The sequence below is a fragment of the Calonectris borealis genome, chromosome Z (genome assembly GCF_964195595.1).
Source record: "Calonectris borealis chromosome Z, bCalBor7.hap1.2, whole genome shotgun sequence".
NCBI classification, from domain to species: domain Eukaryota; kingdom Metazoa; phylum Chordata; class Aves; order Procellariiformes; family Procellariidae; genus Calonectris; species Calonectris borealis.
In genome coordinates, this window is record NC_134352.1 from 71,262,263 (window position 1) to 71,289,093 (window position 26,831).

Here is a 26,831-nt window from a genome sequence, read left to right on the forward strand (position 1 = left end):
TATACAGCAGTAGTTGAACAAAGGAGAAGAACAGGACCTGCAGTACCTAGAGTTTCCTTGGAAATCTACGTTTCAATGGGATATTATTTTAATATGAAGCGATATTAGGTTTTTGTGGACACGTGTCTTGGAATGAAGCCTACAGTAATATATCAGCTTACTGCTTCTCTCCCAGCAAACACGTGCCTGGAAACCCTGCAGAGCCCTTGCAGCACATAATTACCACCATTGCAAGAGCCCTGGAGCCTCAAAGGAGAAAGGGAGTGGATTGTGTTAGCTCTACTTCTTCCACCTTTTTGAGGGCTTTTTCTATCAATTTTGTTTGTGTTTATTTCTCTTCAGAGTGCATGGAAGGAATGTAGGAGCTCACTGTTGGTATTTTATTCATACTTTCTTAAATTTTCAATATGGGAAGTGGCAGCTATGCATTAGGCACCTGTATAATAAGAGCAGCTGAAAAAATTCTGCCTGTCTCAAAAATAGAAGCATATGTCAAAAGACTCCTGATCTGTGGGTTAGTGGTAACAATTGTGACTACAATATGGAACCATCACTTTCAACTAAAACTAGTATTATGTTGGCAGTAATATTTAATTATTGCATGCTATGCTGTGTGTTTTGGAATAGTATGCAATGGTAAATGGAAGGCTTAACTGTCCCATTACATTGAAATAACATTCATCACTGTAAAGCAAATCCATTTCAATGAAGCATGTCACAGACTGTTTTGAGTTGCTCCTGAGATGCAGTTTCTCAAGGTATTCATTTGAATTTCACTCAGTCATTCGAATCTGTTGCCAGCAGTTATTTCAAGTTAGTTTTATGGGAGAATAAAGGAATAAAATTTGACCAACTTTCTTTGCACGTATTTTATGCTGCCTTAATTTTCTGGTTATGGGAAGTAAAAATATAAATATAGTTAGTGCACGTATTTGTGTATGCTACATTTTAGGGAAGAGTTATTAATAAATTTTGCCAAGAAGTATCAGTCACTTAAGAACTTACGTACCATTCTTTCAAAAATTATACTTACTTTTTATTTTTGCTTTTCATTATGTGTCTGTTAGGAGATATCTGGTTAGCATTCTTGCAAATCAGGTCATTTTCTGTATGGCTAAGCCATGCAACTAAATCTTTACTTTGGACATCCTTTAAAAAAGATCTTCACCCTTCTTGTGCATGTAAAGTGTGCTCAGCTTTGTTGCATTCAGCCAGTATTAACTCTTCGTTGTGTTGTTGCATTATCAACTCTACTGTTTCAAAAATCCCATTGATGATTTCCCATTGTTTCTTGGTAATGTTTATTCAGTCACATTCTCAGAGTAAAATCTAATCTAGTTGTCATAGTTGACAGTATAATTACAATAATTCTGTAATTGTGCCATAGAAGGACATAAAATCAGTGGAAGATAGGACAAGGAAGTATATTTCAGAACACTTAATCTTCAGCTTTATTCATCTTTTTTGATCCAGTCTTCATCCAGTCTTTTTCACTGAAGAAATGGAAAGTGAAATCTGGAAGAGTTGTGGCTCTCGTTTTAGAATGAACTATAAATATACCTTTCTTTTAAACACTGGACAGGACTGTTAGCAATGGGCAAAGGATTGTAGTCTACATTTTTATGTAGTTAGAGTAGATTTATGCGTATGTATTTTTTTAATATTACCTTCTGATTGCTGTCTTTTTTGTGCAAAGCTAAGGTCTGTGCTAATATGGACCCACCCCATACAAACAAGCAAAAAAACCCCAAACCAACCACATCTAACCCCACAACAATTTACGAGATATTTTTGTTAAATAGCTGTGCATGGCTCTGATGACCTCCTTACTTGTGCTGTGCGTGTCATTTGAAGCTGGCACATCTGTGGAGTTAGACAGTACCTATACAGAGAGGGAGATCCGTGTGACTAATGTATGTTAGTAGTCCCTACGTACACTGCAGAGAAGGGCAGAGCAGAAGTCTTTGAAGGGGTCCCAAGTTCATCCTTTTGACTGCAGCGTTAGCACCACTGATGGTGGTGATTTAAGTACCTTGTATCCACCGCATTACCTTCATTTCTGCTTTTCTCTGTGGAGTTCATACTATTCCAGTTGCTCTGAATTTTAGTAGCTGTCCCTGGCGTGATATAATTATTTCCTTTCATAAGGAAGCTGGGACTGGTGATGGATTCTGCACCTGCCACCTAGTCTGTGGCTGTGGCTGAAAGGAGACCATACTGACGTTCTTAAAATCTTTACTCTCTCATCCTAGGTAGCTTGTTCAAGATCTTCCAGGGGGATGCCTGAAAATTCAGATTGAGTGGGAAACCTGTATAAGGACTGTAGTTTAAACTAGAAGCATTCATTACCTTCTTTAAGAGTTTTTGAAATAGTAGTTTTACTAACTTTGAGCATAGTGTGAGGCATATGTATTCTTTCTTTTATTTAATGGAAAGAAAGAGAAAATTCAGACTAAATGGTATTTATTTAATACAGTATTAGGGCAGTTGGCAACATGGGCAAGGACTCTTAACAGGGAAGTAGCTCAGTTCCTTTTCAAACAGGTATAGATTTTCACCTTGGCTGTCCTTTCATAGTCAATTTTAAATGGAATTATTCAAGTTTTTATTTCCATCTGCATTCTAATCCTTCAAACTCTGCATTTACCACTGATAAGTTTTCACTGTCTTGAACACGTCATTAGCATCTGCTTTGCTGTAGTGTTCATGCAATACGTGTTTGTCTCAAAAGATTATGTTCTTTTAACATAACCAGATCAGTTCAGATGCATTTTATCCTATGATGTTGGGAGTAGATATAAAATCCAGTTATGGAAGAAAAGTCCTTCTCCCTGGGAATATAGAGGAAAGGTGTAAGACACCAGCATGGATTCAAGACCTTAATAGTTTCTGAAGGCTCCCAAGTTTTCCTCTTTTCTCTCAGCAACCTCTTTTTAGTCTGTTTGGATTTTCTTATAAATTGTTTCCTGCTTGCTGTAGTCTCTTTCTAGCTTGCAATACCATTGTGGAAAAACTTCACATTCTCTTGAAAAATATCTTGACTGTCTTGCCTACCTTGGAGTAGTCACAAGCTTCTGCTGGAATGCCACAGATATTGTCTTGGATGCCACAAGTGACCAATGAACAGGAAGGTTTCTGTTTAGGAATTACTATTAGGCTTTACTTTCTCAGGCTCTTTAATGTTGTATTTTGACCACTGAAATGATGTTCAGATATGAAGACATCAAGTGAGAAAATATGTACCCTTCTCTCATATTTTCTTAAAGATGACCCATCACCACAATAACAGAATAATTTATTTTGCAATAAGTAGGCATTGTAAGAAATTCCACTAATTTTGTGTGGATTTATGGCTGTGAAGAAGCAGAAGAGCTGAATGTCTTAATTAAAAAAAAAACATTAAAAAAAAAAATCCATCAGGTCCATGAATTTCCACCTATTGCATCCCAAGATTATTTGGACTGAGACTTAGCAAGAACTGCTGATGAAGCACAGTGGGAAAAGCAGAGTTCCTTGCTGCAATATGGACTTTTTATAGTAACTGAGAAGTTACAAGGAAACTGTCAGCTTGTTCTGTCCTCTGCCGCACCCTTTGTATAAATATTGCCAACATTGGACCTTCCAGGAAGCGCATGCCTAATTCAAAAATCTTTTCTTCTCACTTCAAGCTCTTGCTGATGAAGTGGGCTTTATAATCCTGCTTCAAACTACCAGTGCTCTACCTCTGAACTAAGTCTTTCCTTCTGGTTTCTTAAGCTAGCAGCACCAGTGTAATTGGGAACTAACAAAAATCATCTTAAACACATAAATGGGGGGGGCGGGTGTGTGTGTCACGGATAGAATGAGAGTGCACTTCACTTGTAAGAAAGAAGCAGCACTATGTTTATTGATATAGAACAGCGATTTAACAAAGTTTGATAGTAAATGTGGCAGTAGTTTAACAAGATTCGATGGCAAGGTAGACTTGATTATTTACTGCATAGAGGACAGCGTCAGAAAAAACTGTCAGGGAGACCCTCCCATTGTCATGAGGTTCAGAAAGGACCCCCTTGCTTTCTAAACTCCTTCTCAGAGAGGAGTCTAGGTGCGGCTGGATCCAATCCTAGTCCCAGACTTGGTCAACGGTTTATGTCTAAAGGATTATATATGCACAATCCATCTTTTATATCACTTGGCTAAGATTTCAAAGTTTAGCATGCTGTTAGTCACCTACTGTGGACCTTTTGTGGCAAGGAATCTCTCAACCTCAAGGAGTAACCTTGAGAGGCATCCCTGCTCAAGGGGAGATCCTGGCGCGCAGCCCGCTGCTGTGCAGGAGGGCCGTGGGCTGTCCACTATTTATGGAGGAATTTGACTGATTTATAGTCATATTTGCATACCAGCAAGACGTCTGGGTCCTGGGCCAGACAGCCCTTCGCTACTGTGCTGCCGTCAGTCTCCAAACCTGGATGCAGCTGTCAGGACCCCCAGTGGTGGTTATTCCTTATGGGGGTGGAGGGGGGGCACACCACCACAGGGGCATGCAAACCCTGGACCTTGGTGAGGTAACATGGTAAGAAGGAGCAGGAAACCTGCAAATGTACTTTAGCAGTTGCTTATTTGAAATGCTTCCCTTTTTTATTAATTGTTTAAAGCAGTTGAGCTTTGTACAGATTATTATATTACACTCAAATGCCTTATCAAGTAACCAAGAGTGAACAGTTTTACTGTCTGCAATTTGCCCTGTTCAATCAAAAATAAATAAAAAATAACATTTTATTGAAGTGAAGTGTTTAGTTCCCACTTCAGCTAGTATCTAGCACTATAAACCCAATTTAGGTTTTTTCAGAGATTTCACAGCAGAGGTGGCTGTTGCAAGCAGTCTTCAGGAAGGGAAAATGTTAATTTTTATGACAGACTGCATATTACATGCAAAGTATTCAAATAAACCAATCTGAGTTATGTCACATGCAATTAAATATGTTACTAAAATTTAAAAGAAACAGAAATTGCTTGTTGCTTGTAAATGTGTAGTGTTTACAAACATCAGAACTGTTTTGGTCTGCATACTTATTCTAGGCAAAAAGGAACAAAATGTCTTTTGGGAATCACCTTTTAGTCTCAAGCATTTTAATTCAAATTTAGGATGCAGCTGTCCCCTATGCCAGTATGGTGTGGGGGAAAGTGCAAATTGTGGGAGTGTAGTAGATGCACTGAGAGCAATGTAAGGCTCTTATGCGTTGGATATTCCTCACAATAAAAGCATGTAATTACTTGGCTAGTTGGAATTAATGCTTAATTGATTTGCTTTACCAGGCACCCTACAGTGATGAGTATGTTTGCCTAAAGAGGAGGAGCCGATGTAGCAATTTAAAGGTCCCTAAGTCCTCCTCTTCAACTTAACTTGCATTTTCCTGCTTCTGCGTACACAAAGGGATGAAGTGTCTTCTCTCAGTCCTGTATGACAGCTTCTCCAGCAGTAGATTGGTCGTTGTCCTTCATCAGCACTTATTTCTTCAGATACTTCCCAGTTGCTGTAGGTTTTTACTAGTTAATAGAACTAGAAGGACTGGAAAATGAACTAATGGCATTGTCAGGACAGGTGTATTGATAGCATAATCCTCACTGCAAACATATTCTGAGTTACTGGGGAGATAATCCATCATCTTCAGCTACTCTGCCTTATCTTGTCAGTGAGCCTCTGGCAGGCAGGTGAGAGGTCGCTGCAGTCTCTGTGCAGAGCTCTGTATTTGCAGGTAGGATAGAGAATGATCTGAGTAGTGCCAGGAAGTTAAGGACAGAGATAAATCCTCTCATTCCTTTCAGTTTTGTATTTGCAAAGAAATATTTAGTAGTAATGTTAATTAATGTGAATAATATAAAATATTAATCTCACCTGAGAAATTCCAAAAGGTATATATAGGAATGTGTGATTTATTCTTCACTGTGCAAACGGTAAGAAAATAGGATTTTTTTTGGGGGGGTGGGAGGTGTATATTCCCTTTGTTATGGGAGACCATAATGATCAAGAGACCAGTAAGTTGCTAGCCTGGCAGCTTAACGAGACAAGCCTCTTCCATATGTTTTGTGACACAGACCATAGGTACTGATATTAGTAAGGTACTGAATCACATAGCTAATAGAAGGAAGCACAAGAGAAAAGCTTTATACTAGGAAGTTTTCCAGTCATTTCATAGAATCATAGAATCATTAAGGTTGGAAAAGACCTCTAAGATCATCGAGTCCAACCGTCAACCCAACACTACCGTGCCCACTAAACCATGTCCCTAAGCACCTCATCTACACGTCTTTTAAATACTTCCAGGGATGGTGATTCAACCACTTCCCTGGGCAGCCTGTTCCAAGGCCTGACCACTCTTTCAGTAAAGAAATTTCTCTTAATGTCCTGTCTAAACCTCCCTTGGCGCAACTTGAGGCCATTTCCACTTGGCAGAAGAGACCAACCCCCACCTCGCTACAACCTCCTTTCAGGTAGTTGTAGAGCGCGATGAGGTCTCCCCTCAGCCTCCTCTTCTCCAGACTAAACAGCTCCAGTTCCCTCAGCCGCTCCTCATCAGACTTGTGCTCCAGGCCCTTCACCAGCTTCGTTGCCCTCCTCTGGACACGCTCCAGCACCTCCATGTCCTTCTTGTAGTGAGGGGCCCAAAACTGAACACAGGATTCGAGGTGCGGCCTCACCAGTGCCGAGTACAGGGGCATGATCACCTCCCTGCTCCTGCTGCCCACACTATTTCTGATACAGAGATACTTTTAGGTTTTATATATAAAACTGTGCATTTTATAACTGTCCATAATTTATTTTAATAACCACTCAAAAGACAGCAAATATAAAACACTTGGGACAGAAATTAATTTATTTTAATCTATAAAATTCCTTGCCTTGTGTTTCGTACTAACCTCCCCTGTCATGCAGGTGCCTTGATGTTCCACTCCCCTTTCTGCTCTCCTCAGCAACTCTGGAGAGGCATATGAGGTTGCTGCCTTGTTTGTTTTTTGGGGTCTAGTGCTTGTTGTCCAAAAATGACTGCTCTGCTCATACTGATAGAACTTCGTACTTATGGTCATTTCCCGTCAGAAGTGTGCCAAGTCTGGACCTCTTACCTTCCAAGATCAGCTGCATTCAGTTTAAGATGGTGGAAGCAGGCAGGGGTTGAATACTGTAGCATTACAGAAAGTAAAAATAGAGGTAGTTGAACACCAAGCCGTAATGCAGCTGCTGTGATAACAAGTGCAATTCTGACACTCTTTAAGAGAAGAATGAGTCACAGAGGTAGAAAGCATTGCTTGGTTTGAGGGACAAACAGAAGTGAATACCGATCCACATTCATTTATTTGCCCATGTTCTGAAATGACATCCACAGATAACTGGAATAGAACAAAAAGATTGGTTTGTGCTGATACAGTGGTACGAGCCATGGCTTTCTAACCTGGCGGAGGTGGAGAGTGCTCAGATGCTCTTGTTGCTACATTTCATAAGCAAAGATTTCTTTTGAGGAAGTAATGACATGTCTATGAGCAGGAGGATGAACACTTTGCTTTTCTAATGTCAGAACCATTGGAACTAAATTCATCGCTCCTCAGTGTCAGGGCTTCCATTAAGCCAATAGTACTACTCAGATTTAAGTTAACACCCCAGGGCAGTATGGTACTGGATCCTTATTCTAGTCATCATTCGTCTCCTATTTGCATCATATAGAGACTAGAATGAGACAGCAGTTTTTGCTCTGGTGAAGCTCTGTTAGTGTTTGAATACAGTGGTAATGAAATAAATGGACTTTCTGTGCAGGAAAAGGTGAATATCTTGTGCTGTCATTGCAGCCAGTATGTTGTATTTTTTTTTTTTTTTTAAATAGTAAAAATGTTACATTTCCATTAAAAATTTAATTTTAGGGTAAGATGGTGAAAGGAATGGGGGGTGCCATGGACCTGGTATCCAGTGCGCAGACCAAAGTGGTTGTCACCATGGAGCACTCAGCCAAGGTAAGGCTCTACTGCTTATTTCTAAATAAGTGTTTTGTGCTGTACCAAAAAAAGAGGAGGAGGAAAAAAAGAAATCTTGCATTCGTTCTGCTACTTCTGAGGATTTGACAGTTTTGCTGTTAGTTATTATGGAGGTGCAACAGGGGGCTAGGTTAGTATGGTTCCTTTCCTCTTCTGAGTGAGTCATTCACCATGGAAAAAATGAAATATTAACTTGATGTTTAAAAGCTGTACACATTTTTTTAGCTATTTCATGCAAATTTAATGAGAGTGGCGATTGCCAGAGCTACAGTAGATGCTACCCCAGAGGTTTTACTCTTCGCCTCAGAATAATTTGAAAAATGAGGTTCCCCATGGTTAAATACATGTTATGATGGAAAGTTGCCAGTCAAATTGGTACTGACAGCTTAATAGAATAGATCTTTTTAGCATGATGACGTGCACGCTGTGTTACATCATTATGTGATAGATGTTAATCTAGAGACTTCTTTGTGGGTGGAGTTTCATAGATACAAACAGTCTCCCGCAGAAGGTCATAGGAGACTTGTCATTTGAAACTTCTAAAACAGGACTGTCCAAACTGTGGGAAAAATGTACTGAAGAACAAAAATCTCTTCCCTCTTTTCAGGGAACTATACCGATGTTTAAAAATGAGCTTTTTGTTTAATTTCTGTGTTTCTGTAATTCCAAATTTGTGGTATGTCTGCAATAAAAATTAGTTGTGTATTGTTCAAGATAATATCTCTGTCAGAATGCATAAGGGCAAGCATAAGGAATTTGCATGGTGAATATGTAAATATGAAAGCTAAATATATTAATAGTTGTGTGTTTTTTAAATGTGATTTGAAGAATGACTTTTCACTTAAAAAAAAAATTGTTGAAAAATATAGTAGTTTCACAATTTATACTAAGCTGTGATCTCAAGGGGCACATTTTCAGTAACAGGGCTGAGTCTGATCCAATAGTTTCCGTGTGCGTATGTGTAAATAAGTAAACAAAAAGTACAAAGCAAATTCATCCATATGATTCGTATCCCTATTGCAGCCTCCCAAAAACTGGATATGTAATTATCCATTTGCTTAGACACTTCAGCTATTAGTGTGATCTGAATAAATATTTATGCTAAATTTCCAGTTACTGTGGAATTTGGTTAGGGCTCAGAGTCCACATATAGTGTAATTATTCATGCCAGTTTTTCTCTGAAAAGTACTATTACCGAAATCTTTTTTCAGTACAGTGTTTGGAAGTTGTTTGCATATTGGTTTTTTGTCAGTAGGAGTACTGAAACCTGAAAAAGCTGGAAACACAGATAGGTTCACCGTTACAAATAGACCAGGCATAGACTTATTTATTTTGGCATATGTATACATAACTTGGGCTTTTACGTACATGGGATGCCTGGTGTGCACTTGTAGAGAGCCAGTTATAGGCTTTCACAAAGTATTTCTTCAGCTTTTGTGAGAAGGCACTGCAAAACTAAACTATGTGCATGATTTTTCATTTTATCCTTATTCTAAAATGGAGGATATTCTTGGCACTCTTTCCTCTTACTTAGCCTCTTTTGGGGGTCTTCATACTGCTGCTTATTGTTTGCTCAAAAGTGAAGATGATGACATACGGAAATCTAATGTTCGGAAATGAAAAGCTGCTGTTACAGTTTTCAGGTGCTCTTCCTTTTCTTTTTTTTCCTTCCTTTTTTTTTTCTTTTTTTTTTCCTTTTTTTTTCCCTTTTTTTTTTTTTCTTAAATACACAAGCAAATATAGCACCTGTGAGACCAGTTCTGAAAGTCAGAAGCCTTTTATTAGGGTGACTGGTTCTTACAGACCTGTTTTTATATTCACGGCTTCTTAATTCTTTACACCAAAGGTTTTCTCACAAACTTATTGCATCTGTATGCATCAGAGGAGCAATCTTTCATCCTGCTCAAAGCCCAGTGTGCTACTGAGTGAAAGAAATGTCTGCATGTACTGTGACAGTCTGTTGTGTCTGCTGGCTTTTTAGTATAGGGACAGTTTTGTCATCTTATTCTCCAAATAAATAATAAGAAATCTGTCATTAGACGCCAAAGTCTCTTGTAAAAGAACAGCAGTCAAGATTTGATGGATGGAAATACAGTGGAAGGCATGGGATATACGCGGTACCTTCAATGGACATGTTCAAGACTTGCTGCAATAGGTAGTTCCTGCAGTTAGTTTTGTCTGATTTGTGATCTTGTGAAGGATCTTTTAATCCTTTTAAAGTTTTTTTGTATAATAGTAATGGCTTGTTAAACATTAAAATAAGTTTTCTAAGAGTTTAAAAGTGCTTTTTCCTTTCAGTACACATGTTGCAGTTTTTAAACATAGCAATAGGCTGAGTCCTTGCAGTGCAGGCAAAATACAATTTACACTTAATTATGAGGGTGAAACTCAAATAAATACTCGATTTTTCCTCTTTGCATATCAGTATGCAAAAATATGCAGTATATTACAAATAAAACTAAATACACTCTGCCCCAAATTACTTACATTTTTAATTACTTAAATTTTTACATGTAATGAAAACCAAAAGGTACAGAAGAAAGATGACAGAACATTGAATGAGTTTTGCAGAAGACTCTTCAGCTTAGGAAATGCTATGGAGGAAGGGTAACACAGAAATACGCAGAATAATAAGGGCATGGAGAAGATGGATGCAGAATGGCTAGTCCCTGCCTTATAAAAGAAGTAGGGGTAGCAAACTGAAACTAGCAACCAGCATGTTTAAAACAAGAAGTAACATTTTTCACAGCCAGCTAATGAAGTTGTGGATGATCGGCAGGGTGATGCAGGACCTCTAAGAATTAAGTCTATATGAAAGGGACTAAACGGTTTTATGAGGTTAAGTTCATCAGTGACAACTAAATAGCATTGCCCAGAAGCAGTCTCTAGCTCAGGAAATCTATACATCACAGCACGTCAGGAACTAGGAGGGCCTGTCTATGGAAGAGTGGCTCAATTTTTGCTCCATATGCTTAGGCCACTGTGAGACTCTTGGCAAATGGACCTTAAGTCTAATTCGTTATGGTATTTCTTACTGTATTTTTTGCTAAATTACTTTTTTGTTTATAACCTTAGTGAAAAATAATAGAATGTAAGGTTGTTATTTAATCTCTAAACAGTCACTGTGCATCTGTGCCGAATCTGCTAAACACTGCCTAAGAAAAACAAAGTCAAGTTCTTACCCCCATACCATCATTGACATGTTTTGCAAAACATAGTAAAGTAATGGCTGGTAATTGTTCAATGTTGTGAAATGAATTGTCTACACCATTCAGAAAAATAGAATGGAAACTAGTTTTAAGCACTTGATTGGTTGTGACTGAAACACGGAGCACTGAATTGAAAACTCCTTTCTATCATTGTGAATAGTTTTGATTTTGATGTGTTGTGGAAGATTAAGGACAGTTTTGTTCTTCAGCAACAGAATTTTTTACTTAAAGCAGACTGAAACACCTTAAGGTTTTATGTATCTACACAACAGTCTTTTCCTTTATCTGAACAGATCCCGTATAAACTCAGATGGTAAAAACTCATGCAGTTCCATTTGGATTCCTATTCTCATAGTGCCCATGATGGTCTTCCAAAAGTCGCCCTTAATGCTAACTGGTAATACAATAATCTTCAGTTCAAGTGTTAAGAAGCTGGAATGTATCAGTTCTCAGGGTCACAGGAGCCATTCAAGTTGTCACCTCTGCAAGGCCATGCATTTCTATTTCAGTTGGGTACCAAGAAGAGACATTTAATTTCATATGGCTGAGAAGTATACCTGATATGTTACTGAAGATATTACAAATAGCACAGATTAATCTTGGCTCTTACGCAAAGTGTGCAGGAAGGTCCTCGAGATGGACAAGATCTAAGTAGATCAATTGAAAGTAACACTTTCGCAAGTCATTATTTTCATTAGCAGTGAGTGTTTCATCAGAGTAGTTGCCTTGATACCAGATGTGGATCTTGCCAGTGTAATTAGAATTAGAATGAAGAAATAGTTCTTCACAGAAAAAGATAAATTCAAAAGCACATGGATTGCTCATTTTGTTATCACTCAGGAGTCAAACTGGCTGAGAGATGGTTCCTAAGTTTATATTAAGCCTTAAGGCAAAGTGATGATTGTAAATTTAAAAAGTATTGTGTTCAGATGGTTAAATGAGACATGTAATACTCTGAGAGTTTTAAAATGCATAATTGAAAATTGATAATTAGAGAAAAAATAAAATCATGATAATGGGAGAAATGTGCACTTAATACTACCTCTGTAAAACGCCTACAAATACTGACTAAAAATGTAGCGATCCATCTCTTTTATATCCATTCAGAGCTCTTGCAGCGTACATTCATTTAGCAGGATCTAAAGCCATTTGTGAACTCCTATTAAAAAAATTGAAGAAAAAAAAAGACAGAAAAAAAACAAGAAAAAAAAAAGAAAGAAAAAACCCAAAAAACTCACCACTGAAACCTTACCTGCCCAGCTTCGTGTCAGAAGCTATGTCTTCTCATTAGGTAATATTTTTCCCAGGGTTTAGAGTAGCTGGCATTTGATGCCCCAGAAAATGAAATACCTTAAAGTAAATCCTATTTTCTATATATGCATTCTTTTCTACTATATTTGCATGCTAATTTGTTCTGTCTAAAGCAGAGATAATGTAACTTCTGTGTAACACTTGAAGATGAGCTTATTGCACCCATCTCTTAGTCTGATTCTGGGCTCTCCTGGAGAGATGGAGGGAATGGGAATTCAATGTGGGTAAAGAAACTGGATTTGCTATTTTCAGAGCATGACTATGCACTTGAGCTCTGGGGATTTGAAATACCTGTGTGCATGGCTGGTCTGCACATACTGTTTGTGATAAAGTATAAGAGAAATGCCATGCCCGCAATGTCTTCCCCTAATTTTGTCCTTTATATGTCATCGGTGAGGTCCCATGTATCTCTTATCCTCACATTGCAGCAGGAAAGACAAACTGTTAAGCAGAAGTATGCAGAACTTCTGAACTCACTAGCCCACTCAGTGGTACAGTGAGATTCTTATTAGTCATCTCCCTATATGTGGGATTTAAGTAATAACTGTCCCAAATTGCCAGAGATGTAATCTGCCATAGAAGTGAATTCAAAGAGTGTTCTGACTACAGTGAAGGTGTCAATAACACTAAATGGCTACAGGTGTGATTTGCATACACATAGTTGAATTCTGAGTAAGTTGTGTTGTTTTTGAAAATTAATGTTTGTGTGTATATTGTTAAACACAGGGCAATGTCCATAAGATTTTGGAAAAGTGCAATTTACCACTTACTGGGAAACAATGTGTAAACCGCATCATTACAGAGAAGGTAAAGTACTTTTCTTGAATCCTTGTCAATACTGTCCTCCTGTATTCCTAGGAAGGGGCACTCAGTAAAAGCGGTAAAGCTTAGTAAAAATGAAGAATATATTCGGTATCTGTTGCCAATGAAAGGCAAAGATTCCCTCGGAGTTCAGTTCCAGAGGTCTGGGGGCTCATATTTTTCTTTTTAAAGCTTTCACCTCTGACATCTAGCATACTGGACCGTACTTTTAGATACCTTCAGAACAAAGATGCCATGCAAAGTGTTTATCTCCTTATTTTTCCAAAAGTATTCCTGAAAGTTTGCCATGTGAGGTGCAAATCCTCAAATACAGCTGTAAGCACAGCTCGTTTTTTTCCAGCAGTGGAACAACTATATAGCACGTATATAGTGGTATCTTCCTTGGTGTATATCAGAGAAACACAACCTGTAGCTGGGCTTTAGTTCTTTTGTCCTTACTTGATTCCATTTGTGAAGCAATTTACTCTCCAGTGCAAGTACGTGTGAGCATCTGATATTGCTCCTGCTCAAAGTACATTAGTGGATCTTTTCAGCAAAAGATAAGTGACTTAAGGTTTTTGCTGAAATCATACTCCTTTTGTTATCAGCGTTTACATTTTTAAGGGCTTAGAGTAGTCCCTCTGTGAGCCATCTGTCATACTAAGTAGAATGCATCAAAGGTGCTGATGTACAATTTGCTTTCTCCTGGTGGTATATTGCTACTGTAATTTCAAGGTTTTTTCCTCCACAAAGTAAGGGAAAATAAATTGTGGAAGTTTTTCCAGCCTTTTACTAGCTGGCCACATACAAATGTAAGGTACAAAAAAATGAGAGTGAACAACGACAGATAGAAAATAAACAAGAAGCAGAAATTTCTCTAAGAGTCACCACTTGTCAGATCTGGTTGCAAATTCTGTTTCCACATTAACTTCCTAGTGTGTATGTTCCTTATGCCCAGCTTCTCTCTTAAGACTTAGAGGAGCTATCATTTTTCAGTCCTGTAAATCAGTCTCATGTGCCCAGAGGACAGCTGAACTTCAGTACACTTCTGTGATGAGCTTAAGACTTCACTTTCATTTCAAGTTCAATCTTCACTGGTTTTGCTACTGAGTTTTTTCTTTTTTTTTTTTTAAGGAAAATGACTATAGACCTTATGGTTTCCATGGCAACTAGCTTGCAACCTCTGTATCTCCCTCTGGTAGGCACCATTAAAGTGCTCATTGTTTTACAGGTGTTTTTAGTTGATGCGCCTGTGAGCCTTGGAAGTGGAAAGCATATCTTATGAAGACATCAGAAAGAACAGCCTTTGCTCCTTCAGCCACTTCCTCCCAGGCTTTATATTAAGAATACAAAAGAAATCTTGTCTTTCATTGCTAACTTCTGAAAATAGTAAAATTTGCACTGGGTGTGCAGTAGTTGCTGGAGAAGCTTATAATCTGAAGAAGGTGATCAACTACTCTGTACTTCTCTACTGGCCTTAAAATGAAATAGAAGAATGAGGGAGACATTGTCTTTTCCTGTTTTTCTTCATGGTCTCTTGGTGAGCATTGTCTTGCAGCAAAGAATGTCTCAGCCCTTCCCTTTGGACTTCCCAGTTCTCACCAGATTGGAGCAGAAGGCATGGTTCTTATTTCATGCAGTTAAGAACAGTTGCACGTTTTTCCCACAAAACTAACACATCTCATATTTTAGATTCTTTCAGGGACAAATAAATCTAGCAGAAGTCTTTATTGGTCAGTCAGAAAAGCGAAAAGTGAAACCAATTGATAATGGCATCTTCTGTTACTGAGGGAATGCTACCTACTTCAGCACACCATTTTGTACAATATTACTACTTACATCCTTATTTTCTGCTTTAATAATAAAAAATCAATTGTGTGCTATTTGAACATGACAGGCTGTGTTTGATGTGGACAAGAAGAAGGGATTGACCCTTGTGGAAATCTGGGAAGGACTAACAGTGGACGATATCAAGAAAAGCACTGGCTGTGACTTCACAGTAAGTAATTTTACAAACAAATATAGTTAGTCTTGTGTCAGAACAAATATCCTCCACAAATACTCATCATATGAAGACTTATAGACACAGTAAGTTTCATCCTTAGAGGTGAGGGCTGGGTATTTACAATGGGATTTACAATGAAAATAAGAAGATAATGTAAGGCTAATCTAGTATGATTATATTGGAAGCATTAGAAGCTAGGGAAAACAGAAGAGATGGAGAAATGACTAAGAGTAAAAGGACAATGTGGAAAGGGAACTTCTATGATGCTTTGAAGAGCTGATTCATATCTGAGAGGTGGATGAATATTTATTTTTCCACTGTATAAGTTAGTTTACCTAACTCTCTGTTGCTGAGTTTTCATGCTATCTTTAGGTGGGGTTGTGAGTCTTCTCAACAGGGGTGACTACATGCGTCCACTCTGTGTTACTAGTGCCACTCAATTAAATGCTCTACTGTTGATATCTTTTTCTCTCCTGTTGCCTTGTACGAATGAAACTTATGCTCTTCATTAATTCAGAAAGCCACTGCCTTTTGACCTTCACATTCATTCTTAAGTCTCAGTTAATGCTAACACAAAACTGCCTTATTAATGGAAAGCTGTATTGCACTAGATTGTAACTGATTGCATATGTGTGGTTGATAATATCTAGTTTCCTCATGGCCTTCTCCTACATGCACATTACGAATTTCTTTCTTGTGTGTTGTGAAGTCTTTTGGGGCAGGTCAGCCCTTCTTTAGCAAGGACAGTGAGTATGACAGTATACAAATTGTACTGTAAAAATAGCTGGGGAATATTTGGTAATGAAGTGCAATACTCTTCCTCTTTGCAGAGTTTCATGGCAGGGCTAGGGCACGTAATTGAAAGGCTGCAGAGCAGTTAGCATGTGAAAGAGTTTGTTATTAAGGCTTTGGCAGTAAGTAAAACTTTCTGAGCAATGAGCCTGTGGGATTTCATATTTCCTGTGTCCGTAAGAGAGCATTTCTGATAACTAAATGTGATAGTGTATGTTTTTCTTGTGGAGTTTTAAATATTTTAAATAAAGAACTGCTCACTTCTGAAAATACATTTTGTTTATCTGACAAAAATTGTTTGGTTAAAGACTAGTGACCTGCAACTGCAGAGTGCAGGAAACTGCTACAAAATCACTTTGCTCCATTATTAATTTTCCATATAACATTTTATGGAAGTCATTATTATTTTTTAATTTACAGTGGAAGCAACCTTCCATATTCAGCAATTCTGAGTGCAAAAGAAATTATTCATTCAGCTTCTGACTGTGATTTAGAAAAAAATGATCAGTTTTTTAAAGCTTTGATAATGTCAGGACTTCTTTTTCTTTGGCTGATCAGCATGTCAAACAGCTAGCATCCAAAATTAAAACATAAAAATGAACTTGTAGGTTTGGATCTATTGCAGTCAGTCACTTTGTTTTGTTCTTGCATATTTAAATTGGGGATTAACTTCATGATGAATTTGAAGGTGCCATGTTTAGTAAGCATTTAAATAGACAGAAACTACAGAAAAGGACTTTTGTTGTCAGAAGACACCTTACGTGTCTTCTTACGTGTTCCAGACCTGCTTGTTTGGAAGAAGTTGGTTTCATTTTGGTTCAGGTGACCAATATATATGTATTTAATCGAGCATGTGTTACCCAAAGTCAAGTCTAGTGGCCTATGCTCAAGGCAATAAAAGCAGAAGCAACCAAAGAATTCAGAGAAAGAAGTGATAAGCTTAAAATGATGGGCTATGAGATTAAGCTTTGCAGCAGCATGGTGGATATGATAGGGCAAGACTAAAGAAAAATTAGCACCAACCACTGTCCCTTAGTGCTTTCCCATAAATGTTACAAAGGAGTGGTATAAATTTTGAATCTTCAGGATAGCCTGATGTTAGCAATTGATCAGACATATTGCAACAATCCATCCTCTAGGTCTCTGGGATCTGTCACACTGGGATCAGGGGACACTTCACAGGCACCATTTCCTAGTTTTCCTGAAGGCAACCTCCAGCGCAGTCTGCTTTCTACGGCTGCCATGGTCGTGCATGAAATCACAAGCTGCACTAAAGGAGCTGTGGGCATGAAAAATGTAGATGCTGCTTGATTTATGCACTTTCATATACTTATCCTGAAAGTATGTGAAATGCATAAATGCTTGCAAAGCAATGTTTGCTTACAAAGCGTGTACCTTTGCCAAGGTATGTGCGGGGGACAGTATTACCTAGTGATTGGTAGTTCCAAAAGTGCATGAAATTTCTATAGCACTGCAGATGGAAAGCATGAACCACAATGTTTTGTTTATTAAAACCGTGGCATGGAAGAGCACTAGCTCTTCCTTTCTTTCTTCCCCCCTCCCCCCCACCCCCTCTAAAGAATGTTTCCAGGTCACAGTGACCCAGTCCTCCTTTCATTGAAATCCTTACCAAAACGTCTGTTGAGATCTGTGACAGCAAGACCGGGTCACTGTTCTGTAATATTGGACCCTTGATGGCCTGATTTTTGTATACAGTGAACACCTACAGCTCCTTCACTTAGTTTTGGAGTTCAGAGATTTGAGCATTGTGATAGGCATTTGTTCAGAAAGCAGCATCCTCGGTCCTTTTTTTCACATTTCAAGACTCTGCCTCAGGCTTCCTTGCAAGAGTAACAGTTGTGCCTGTGATTATTTATGTTCACTGAATGAGACATCTTGTTCTTGTTTAAATTGGTGACAGGAACTTTAGTGGTATTGTATTTCTACAGTAAAAGCCGGTTTTTTGGATTATGTGTTTTGCTAGTTGGAAACGGAACTAATGGGTGGAAAATGAGGAGCTGACCCTTTTCTAGCAGCTTTTTAGCAGTGAATGATCTGACCTAAAACAAACATCTCTCTAGGTTCATTGCAAGTGAGATTTTAAGGGATGGCTGCATCTTTATATGTAACTATCTCTCCCCATGCAGACTACTCCTTTTTGGAGAGGATAACTTTATAGCCTATATGGCTTTCTTTGAAGACGCATTTGGCTATACAGCCCCATTTTCACAGCCTGCTTACTTATTTGGAAAAACATCTCCTAAAGGACATTTGCAACAACCAAATGTCAAAGAAAACGTGATTTAGAGTCAACAGTCTTCATTATAGACTGGCATCTTGTAAAAAATAAACAATTCGTCCTCAATTTTACTGTGCTGTGAAGACAAAGTGTTGGCTTATCTTGCGTGCTTAAATCAGATTTGCAGTAGCCTAGCATATAGATCACTTTGGCAGGTAATCTGTTTGGGCTTGTACTGGTTTATACCGTTGATGAGACCATAAGAGAACAGACTTGAGAACCATACTTTTGCAGATGTATTTCATTACAAAAATAATCAGGGTAAGTCTGTCTGGGTAAAAATTTCCCACTCTCCCACCCTCCTTTCTTTTTCTTAATGTAAAAGCTCAGTTTTACAAAATGACCTTAAAAGATAACATGGAGTTTAGGAAAAGCATCTGCCAAGGAAACATTAGGTACTTGAATAGCAAGTGACTAATGTATGTTTAAAAAGAAATTGACTGTCCAAGCTCAAGCCAGTGAGTACAAAATAACAGAGGATATGGTTTTATTTTCTGGAAGTACATTTTCCTTTGAGGAAACAAGCTGTTGCAGGATTGAGTCCATTTTTAAATGGACGTTGTGTTTTTTCCTGATCAATCACCCCCACTGCAAAAGTCACATCAGGAACAGATTTTTGTACAAAAGCTGATGTTGCAATTGTGGTTTGCTTTTATCTGCAATTTCAAATAATGAGGAGCTAATAAGGATAAGCCACTTTTATTATTTTAACAAATATGCTAACACTGGTCATCTTTTTTTTTTTCTGAGGGGCTGTTTTTACATTTTTGAACAATAACTTGCTTTTGCACACCTGATAAAGTCATTAGAAGTTACTAGGACTCAGCATCATTCAGAATCAGGCCTTGAAAGAACTGCTTGCTATAAAGAAACATAATGAAATAAGCATAGGGCTGTTTGTGCAACTGAAAAGAGTAGTTTGGGGTTGGAGATCAGAGAGTCAACAAGCTTGAATTGCAGGGAGTCCCTGAGGCTGTGTGTCCTCTTACCAGTTCAGAGGCTGCGTACAGGACTGCCCAGGCAGACTCCTCCCAGTACACCTGCCTCTTCAACGTTACCAAAGTATTTTGAGGCTTCCAAGATAAGCTGTGCTTCCTATAAGCGAAATAGTATTAAGAATGTGTTGCTTAGGATGTACTGTAAGAAAGTAGCAACTCTGCAGCTGTGTACTGTAAAATAGTCTCCCTTAAGCACATTCAGCCTTCACGAAATGCTGTGCTCTTAGCACAAGGTGTTACCAAATTGACTGACTCTACTGGGATTTGAAGCAGTGGACTCGGGGGGCTTTTTGCAGTTCAGACTTGATTACTCCTTGTTATCCAAGCACAAACCATCCCTTTTGTTACGTTAGCATTTTTCTGCTTATTTAATCACATTTTATTTGGAGCAGACAGTTGTATTTGGGTCCAGTTCTGAGTGGTGCTGGGCTCTCGCCACCTCTGTTACCTTCAGCAGGCATTGTGGCACTTCAGCACTCGTGGGGATCAGACCCTTTCTGAAGTGGATAGTGGTACACACAAATGACAGCTGTTAGCATCAGATGTGCAGACATTACATTTAATGTAATATGCTCATTCAGATGTAAAACACTTGAGCTTTTGATGGCACCAAAAGCTACAATAGCAGAAAAACAATAATCTCCTGCAGTAATTGCCTTTTGTCATTATTTGCAGAATACAGATTTTAATGGTGCTATCTTCATCCTCCAGTTTTTGCCTTTACTTGAATGGAACCATCCCCGGGTGAGGCAGAAATAGGCCCACGTTAAGTGAGGCACATAGGCACTTGGAGTAAGAAATGTGAAACATTTCTGGAACTAGTCCAGGAATGCTGGTGCACTCAGGGAGTTTCTCCAGCTCCTCTACACTTGCACCTATTACATCTATTTATTATCCTAGTTCACACACAACTTTGAAAAATCAATGAACAGTTTCCATCCACTGGAAATGTTTCATTAGCATTTGACACAGTAAACACATTCTTCATGAACTCAGCTTTCCTTGGTGGCTATTCTTGTAACGTTATAAATGATGATATATAGTGGCTGGAGGAAGGATAATGTAGAAATCTAATTGGTACAGGAAATACAGCCCTCTACCTCTAAAAGAAAGAGGCTTTAATGCTTGGAAAGGCCCTAATATATCATTCTTTCATGCATTAGCTTGTTCAGTACTGTTAAATGAAAAAGATGGGATAAGGAGGCAGAAGGAATGTAGTGTGTGATGTTTCAGTGGGACACCTTAATCAACTAGGAGCCAGATTACTGTGGAACTGTTTTTCATCCTGATCAAGTAAGATCACATGAGTTATTTTTGATCTTCATCCTGGGGCACCTATTTAAATAGGGCTAGGAACAGGAGGTATTTAAAGAGGCCTGGATCTTCTGTGGAGAGTTTTTCCTCAGGGTATTTGTATAGACCTGCAGTCAGGGTTCAACCAAATGTTAACCATTGCTACTCTTCAAAGTATTCTCTGTATAGTTCCCATTTACACCTTCTTTCCTCATCTAGTTTCTTATTTAGGCTTACTGTGTTTTATTTTTGGTCTGCTGGATATCTTGTAATATCACTAATTGATTTTTACGAGTATATGGAATTAAAACAATAGAATACACAAGTGTGTCTTCACACAAATGTTAATGGAAAAAGGCAAGTTTAAAAAAGGTAAAATTAGAAGTATTAAACTATCATCAAACAAATCAAATGAATGTGAATGGAAGAAGGCAAATTTTTAAAAAATAGGTAAAATTAGAAGTATTGAATTATATCATCATCAAACAAACAACCAAACTAACTATAGGTACAGTATGTTTATAATATACGTATACATTTGATTGTATATCCCCTGCTACTATGCATGTTCCAAAACTCAGTTGACTACTTCTGCACAGACCCAGCATTGACAGACAGCATCCTATCTCCTGGTGTGTGGGGAGGAAAACAGAATGAACTTGGCTATTGAGCAAAGAAGGGAAATCATCAGTTTAAGATTCCTTGGCATGCTTGTTTTAATACTGCAGTGGTGATTCAATCATATATTGAATATAATCTGTTTTGTTGCCTCTACATCATTCAGTGTATTGATGCGTGAATGCAAGTGGATTAGAAGGTGATGGCTGAAGCCATTGCCCATCTGCAGCTCTCTCTTCCGTTGCTCTTCATGGCGAGCGCAGCGCCACTGTACACAAACTATGACGATTTATGGGCCAGTGCATTAACTAAGCCACGGTCTATTTTTGAGTAACGTTGATGCGCCATCCTGTATGCCGTATAATTGAGGAGCTGCTTCACCTGAGTTCAGCTATCCCTTCTGCTGGCATTGGAAGCCATCCGAGAAGATCATGCAGTTAGCAGGGGCAAGTACAGGTTCAGCTATCCAAGTTTAATCTGCTTGCATCCTTAAATCAATAACCTAACTCAAAATAAATGAAGTTTAGAGGCTGGATACTAACACCACACATATTTTGTATTCCTGCATCAGAAAATTTAGTTGTGGGAGTGTTTATCTCTGAAATACTGCAAATATATCAGTTTAAATAAATACAGTGTCTCTAGTCTTCAGTGGCACATAGTTGATAGAGGTGGAAGTGAACAGTGGGTTGTACTGCTATATCTGTATGCCAACTGTTGTGTTTTTCCCTCCTTTTTGCTAGGTTTCGCCAAAACTAGTACCCATGAGGCAGATTTAAATGTGAAATACAGACTGGGCTTAACTTGCCAGAAGGCTTGTTTCCAAGTGGGAGCTCAGTGAAGAAAAATCGATGACTGTTTTGCAATTTTACTTCTGTTTTTGTTTTTTTTAAGGGCTTTGTAAGTCGTTTTCAGATAGTCACAGCCTGAGTTTAACTATCAGCCTAAATTGTATTTTACTTTCATAACATTACCAATTGTAATGGAAGGGTGAATTTATTCCCTAAATTTTGAATAACGTTATACTGAAATGTTAATGAATATTGTCAAAAAAAAGCCTTGTAGTCTCTCTACCAAATGCTACATTTTTTCCACAGATTCGGAAAATGACCATGCAAAACTTATGATAGCCTCTGCTTTTCCTGATGTCATTAAACTTATAAGTCGTTCCATTGCTCTGGAACTACAGCACTTATCATGTCCATTCTCTTGTAAAGGTGTGGAGTTTTCTTCTGGAGTGGTCTGTAGCATATGTATGCAACTGTAGAGAGACATCAGGAATATGGACTTCCCTTTTCCTGAATCTTTTAATGAGTTTGTGACAAAACTGTTTATACCAGTGAAAATAATTGGGTCCTTAGCCCTGAATGTATCTGCTGTTTCCACGGTGTGTGTCTGTTGGCATTAAGAAGCTTACACCTCCCAAAGTCCAGCTCTGACCCTTTCTATTTAAATCATACAAACTAGAATGGGGCTAGTATGAAGGAGGAAGATTTAAAAGCCACTGTCCCCATGCAGACAACTGGTAGCCGCACCGTTGTCCCATGTGAACTGCTCTTACTCTCCAGATATAATCCTTCTCCCCAGTCCCCATTCAAAGGCAATGAGGACTCTTTCTGGACTGAGGTCTGTCCTTCTCTGTTACACAGAGAAGCAGGGGAAGAGAATGTTGTGGGCACTTGGAAGATTCCTCTGAAAGGAATACAGTTGCTTAAGGGTAAAAGCCGTAAGTTTGCACCACTTGCTGATCAAGGCATCGGCAAAAACTGAAGAGTTTGGAACCCAAACTCATGATAACTAGAATGAACGCCATGAGACAATCAAAAAGAAAAGTCATTCTCTCATACTGGTTCTGCTATTTGATAAAGATCTTCCTTTGCCTGTTATTAATTACAAAATGACTGTTATTTTTACAAATAAGTAATATGACAGCACTGGATCTTACATCCCAAATCAGCACAATATGTCTTTATTATACAGAGCATGAATTGACTGGAAATCTGCATTTACTAAAATACAGTGTTCTCTCGAAGTATAATGGTTTCTGTCATTCATATAAATAGGAACACGTAAAACACCTCAGTTAAAATAATTCCTGACATAATGTTTCCTGACATCAGGACTGGAGCAGATTAAGTGACTGAAAAATATGTAAAATGTAGATGCACAAATAAATATATATATATGCGCCTATCATACATGTGATAAGCAGTGTTGGGATATGGTATAGAAGGGCATTCTAATACTAGATGGATGGGGTATTCACCATAGTCAGTGTGTGTTGTGGAAGGAATGTAACACATTTCTAGGGAACCAGATAGGAAAATCCTGCTATATTTAGCTCCTGTACTAGCCTTTGTGCTGCATTTTTCCATTCTAAAATAAGAAATACTTCTCTTTCATGGGACAGTTATAAAATTTGTCTTGAACCTCACATGGGTTTTATAGCAGTAAAACTGTTTTGATTAGAGAGATTATTTTGTTTAGTTGCACTTATTCTAAACAATTCCTTGATTATCTCTTGTCAATACCAGAATAGGTTATCCTTCTTCCCACAAAGGAATAAACAAAATGCCTTTGTAAGCACCTTTTCGCTAGTACAAAAGTACTCCCATAATACTAAGTTGTATGACTTGAACTCATGGGTGCTAACGGGTGGTAGGCTGTTGTATAGCCTGAACGTGTAGGCAAGGGCTGATGCTGAGCCCGATGGAAAGAAACGTGTTGTACAAAGACTAGTGCTAATTTCATGATTAAACATCTACAAGTGATTTGGTTCATAGGTAATTTGTATGCAAGATTTGAAACTACATGGATCAAAGTGCTCCAGAATATCTTAACCCAGGATTAGCACAAGTTAGTTTTTACCTAGCTTTAGTTTTCACCTGTTTTCTCTATTTAAGTGTATTCCCTACGTTACTCACTTATTCCAAGCAAGTTACTTTCTTAAAGTTTCACCATTTCTGTTGCTCTGGAGGTGGACTGAAGTTTTGCTCACAGAGGTTTTGCAGATTAAAAGTCTTCATATAACAAAAGTTGACTCTATTTTAGCTCAGTATGAAACAGTTTTGGTTTTGGATAGAGCAGCCCAGAGGCCTCTTCCCCAATCCATAAAGACACTTCAAGTGAAAATTTTGACCCTTGTGGTGCTGTACACAGCAAAAGGTGCCTATCTTTGCCTTCAGTGCCAGGGATGGGTGAAGAGCTGCTCTGAGGGGATGGGTGTGATCCCTGTAGGTGTCTTGTTCATCATCACTCAAAGCGTTTGTAGAGAGTACCCCAAATGGATGCTGTTTTTAGGGGAGGAGCATAAAAACTATTACACAGGGGAAGGGAATTACTATTAACTTATCCAGAGAAAAAAGATATATTTAAATAGCTGGGGAAATAAAGAAATCTATAAATGAAATATTGATCTATTGCAATTACCTATGTTACATTAGTTGTAGGACTGATCAGTTAATTGCAGCGGACATTTATTGACGTATATAAAATACAGGAGAAGTGTCTGAGAGCAGCATCAGGTGTATGCTGCTTCTGCCATAGAACTATGCTTTGCTGGCATACGCACAGAAGCCATCGTTGTCATTAATATATGGCTATAAAAAGACTAATGACCTAATAATGTCTGGGAGTTCAGCACCTTGGTTTCTGAAGCAAAGAATTAGGACCCAAGAGCTCCCAAGTTTCAGCTTTTCCAGTTTTTCACTTACTGCCTTGAGAAATGTCATCTGTGCTCTCTGCCTTGTCTCCTACTGCTGGAAAAGGAGATGTTTTTCTTCCTACCTCACAGGGATGTTGTGAGGAATAACCAGCTAAGGTCTGTGGAAGAGGTTATTTTTTCTCTTCAGCTTGGAGATCACACTTGATCAAGGGTATGGAAGAGTACTTGGAAGACTGTCATGCATGCTGGGTATGAGTTCTGTGTCTTCTCTTATTTGTACCAGTGTCAGTGCAAGAGAGCGAAAGTCAATATGGTGCTGAAAACTGGGGAAGAAAGGAGAACAGGCTCTCTCTGTATACAACAGTGGTGGAAATATCTGTATGTCACACTTGAATTTTTTTTATCTTGAGAACAATACAGTGTGGTAGAATATTGGTATTGTTATGAAAACATCATGTATCCGCACAAGCTAATTGCAACAAACTGTGACTCCACTTTTTAATTGATTTGTAAAGTAGGATTAGAAATTAAAGCACTCCTAAGTATTTCCCTCTCTGTGGACGCAAGTGTGGTTCATAGGTAAGATGTACTCTCAGCAGTAGCTGCGATGATCGGTATTGCAGGGATGAGAGCCTCTCGTTCCTCTTCGGTGGTTGATGGTATGTATGAAGGTTTATTGGGACATCACTGAGATCATCTCCTGCTTGACAGCACTTCACAAGACAAGAACAGTTGATACTCTTTGTATCAACTGAAGAAAATGATGATTCTACTGTATTACCACATTTGACTTACTTAATTTTATATTTTATTGACTTTCGTCCCTGAAAAAGCAAAAAAGTGAAATATTATAGAAAATGTAGTTGTACTGTATGTTCTGCAAACTAAATGTCAAAGTCCTATGTATTTGCAAAACAATCAATAAAATAAAGATTAAAAATCAAAGGTTTCATCTGTTGTTACGATTTTTCGTGGTGTTCTGTTCTGCCATTAGGAGCAGTAAAACATTAGCTCGTGTTCACATCAGCATGTCACACCTCAGCTGCAGCAAACATAAAAGTAGCTATTGTGTTTGTGTTGCAAAAACTTTCTGTGCCTATTTAGAAGAAGTGAGAGCATGGAAGAAATTCTTGCCTTCAGGGCCAATGGGTTCTCCATCTGCCTCCCATGGTACTTAAATTTTATTTATTCTGTTTTATTATTGTAATGGCTTGCAAAAGCAAGTAGAACATTACTTACTTGTGGGAGCAGTAGAGTCTAAAACTAGAATTTCTATTTCCATGCCCCTGATCATGCAGAGAAAAACTGTTAAATTTGTGTAAAGCTGTGATAGATGCTTAGACTGCAGCTGCTGCAATGCTTTCGAGCATTGCCACTGGTGCTGTTGCACAGGGTGAGAAGTGCTGCCTTCGGTGCAGTGCAGATCATCACGTTTATCTGAAACTGGTGCCTGTATGAGATTCGCAAGCTGGTGTCCGTCTGCCTGACTGCGGAAGGGTCTCACCAAGTAGGTCGGTTTGTGCAGTTTTCAACACAGTAGTGGCCCAGCCCCAGCTCCTTTAAAAAATGGCGATGATGCTTCTTTCCCTGTATCAACTCAGCAAGAAGAGTGTTTGTGAAGGTTCAGTTCCTAACTCTGTCCAGAAAGATTCAAAGCATGTATCGCTTGTCCCAGGAAAGCCCCTACCCCGCCACACGGCAGGGTGAGCTGGGTGAGACTGCTGCTTTGGGGGAAACTGGGTTATTTTGCAGAAAGGATTGCAAGGGCTACGAGGCTGTGACTAGAGAAATAAAGAAGAAGCAGGAGACGGTCATCCAGCGTGTAAGTCATTCACCCAGC

General features: G+C 38.5%; 1 protein-coding gene across 1 annotated transcript in view; it reads left to right on the forward strand.

Annotated features, from left to right (window-relative positions):
• Positions 1 to 25,943, forward strand: part of OXCT1 (3-oxoacid CoA-transferase 1) — a 97,499-nt gene extending 71,556 nt beyond the window's left edge. The window contains exons 14-17 of the mRNA XM_075137862.1: positions 7,891 to 7,980; positions 13,248 to 13,328; positions 15,220 to 15,321; positions 22,071 to 25,943. Coding sequence (XP_074993963.1) covers positions 7,891 to 7,980; positions 13,248 to 13,328; positions 15,220 to 15,321; positions 22,071 to 22,106 — 309 coding nt within the window. The 3' untranslated portion in view covers positions 22,107 to 25,943. The remainder of the gene's footprint in view (positions 1 to 7,890; positions 7,981 to 13,247; positions 13,329 to 15,219; positions 15,322 to 22,070) is intronic.
• Positions 25,944 to 26,831: the final 888 nt, after the last annotated feature.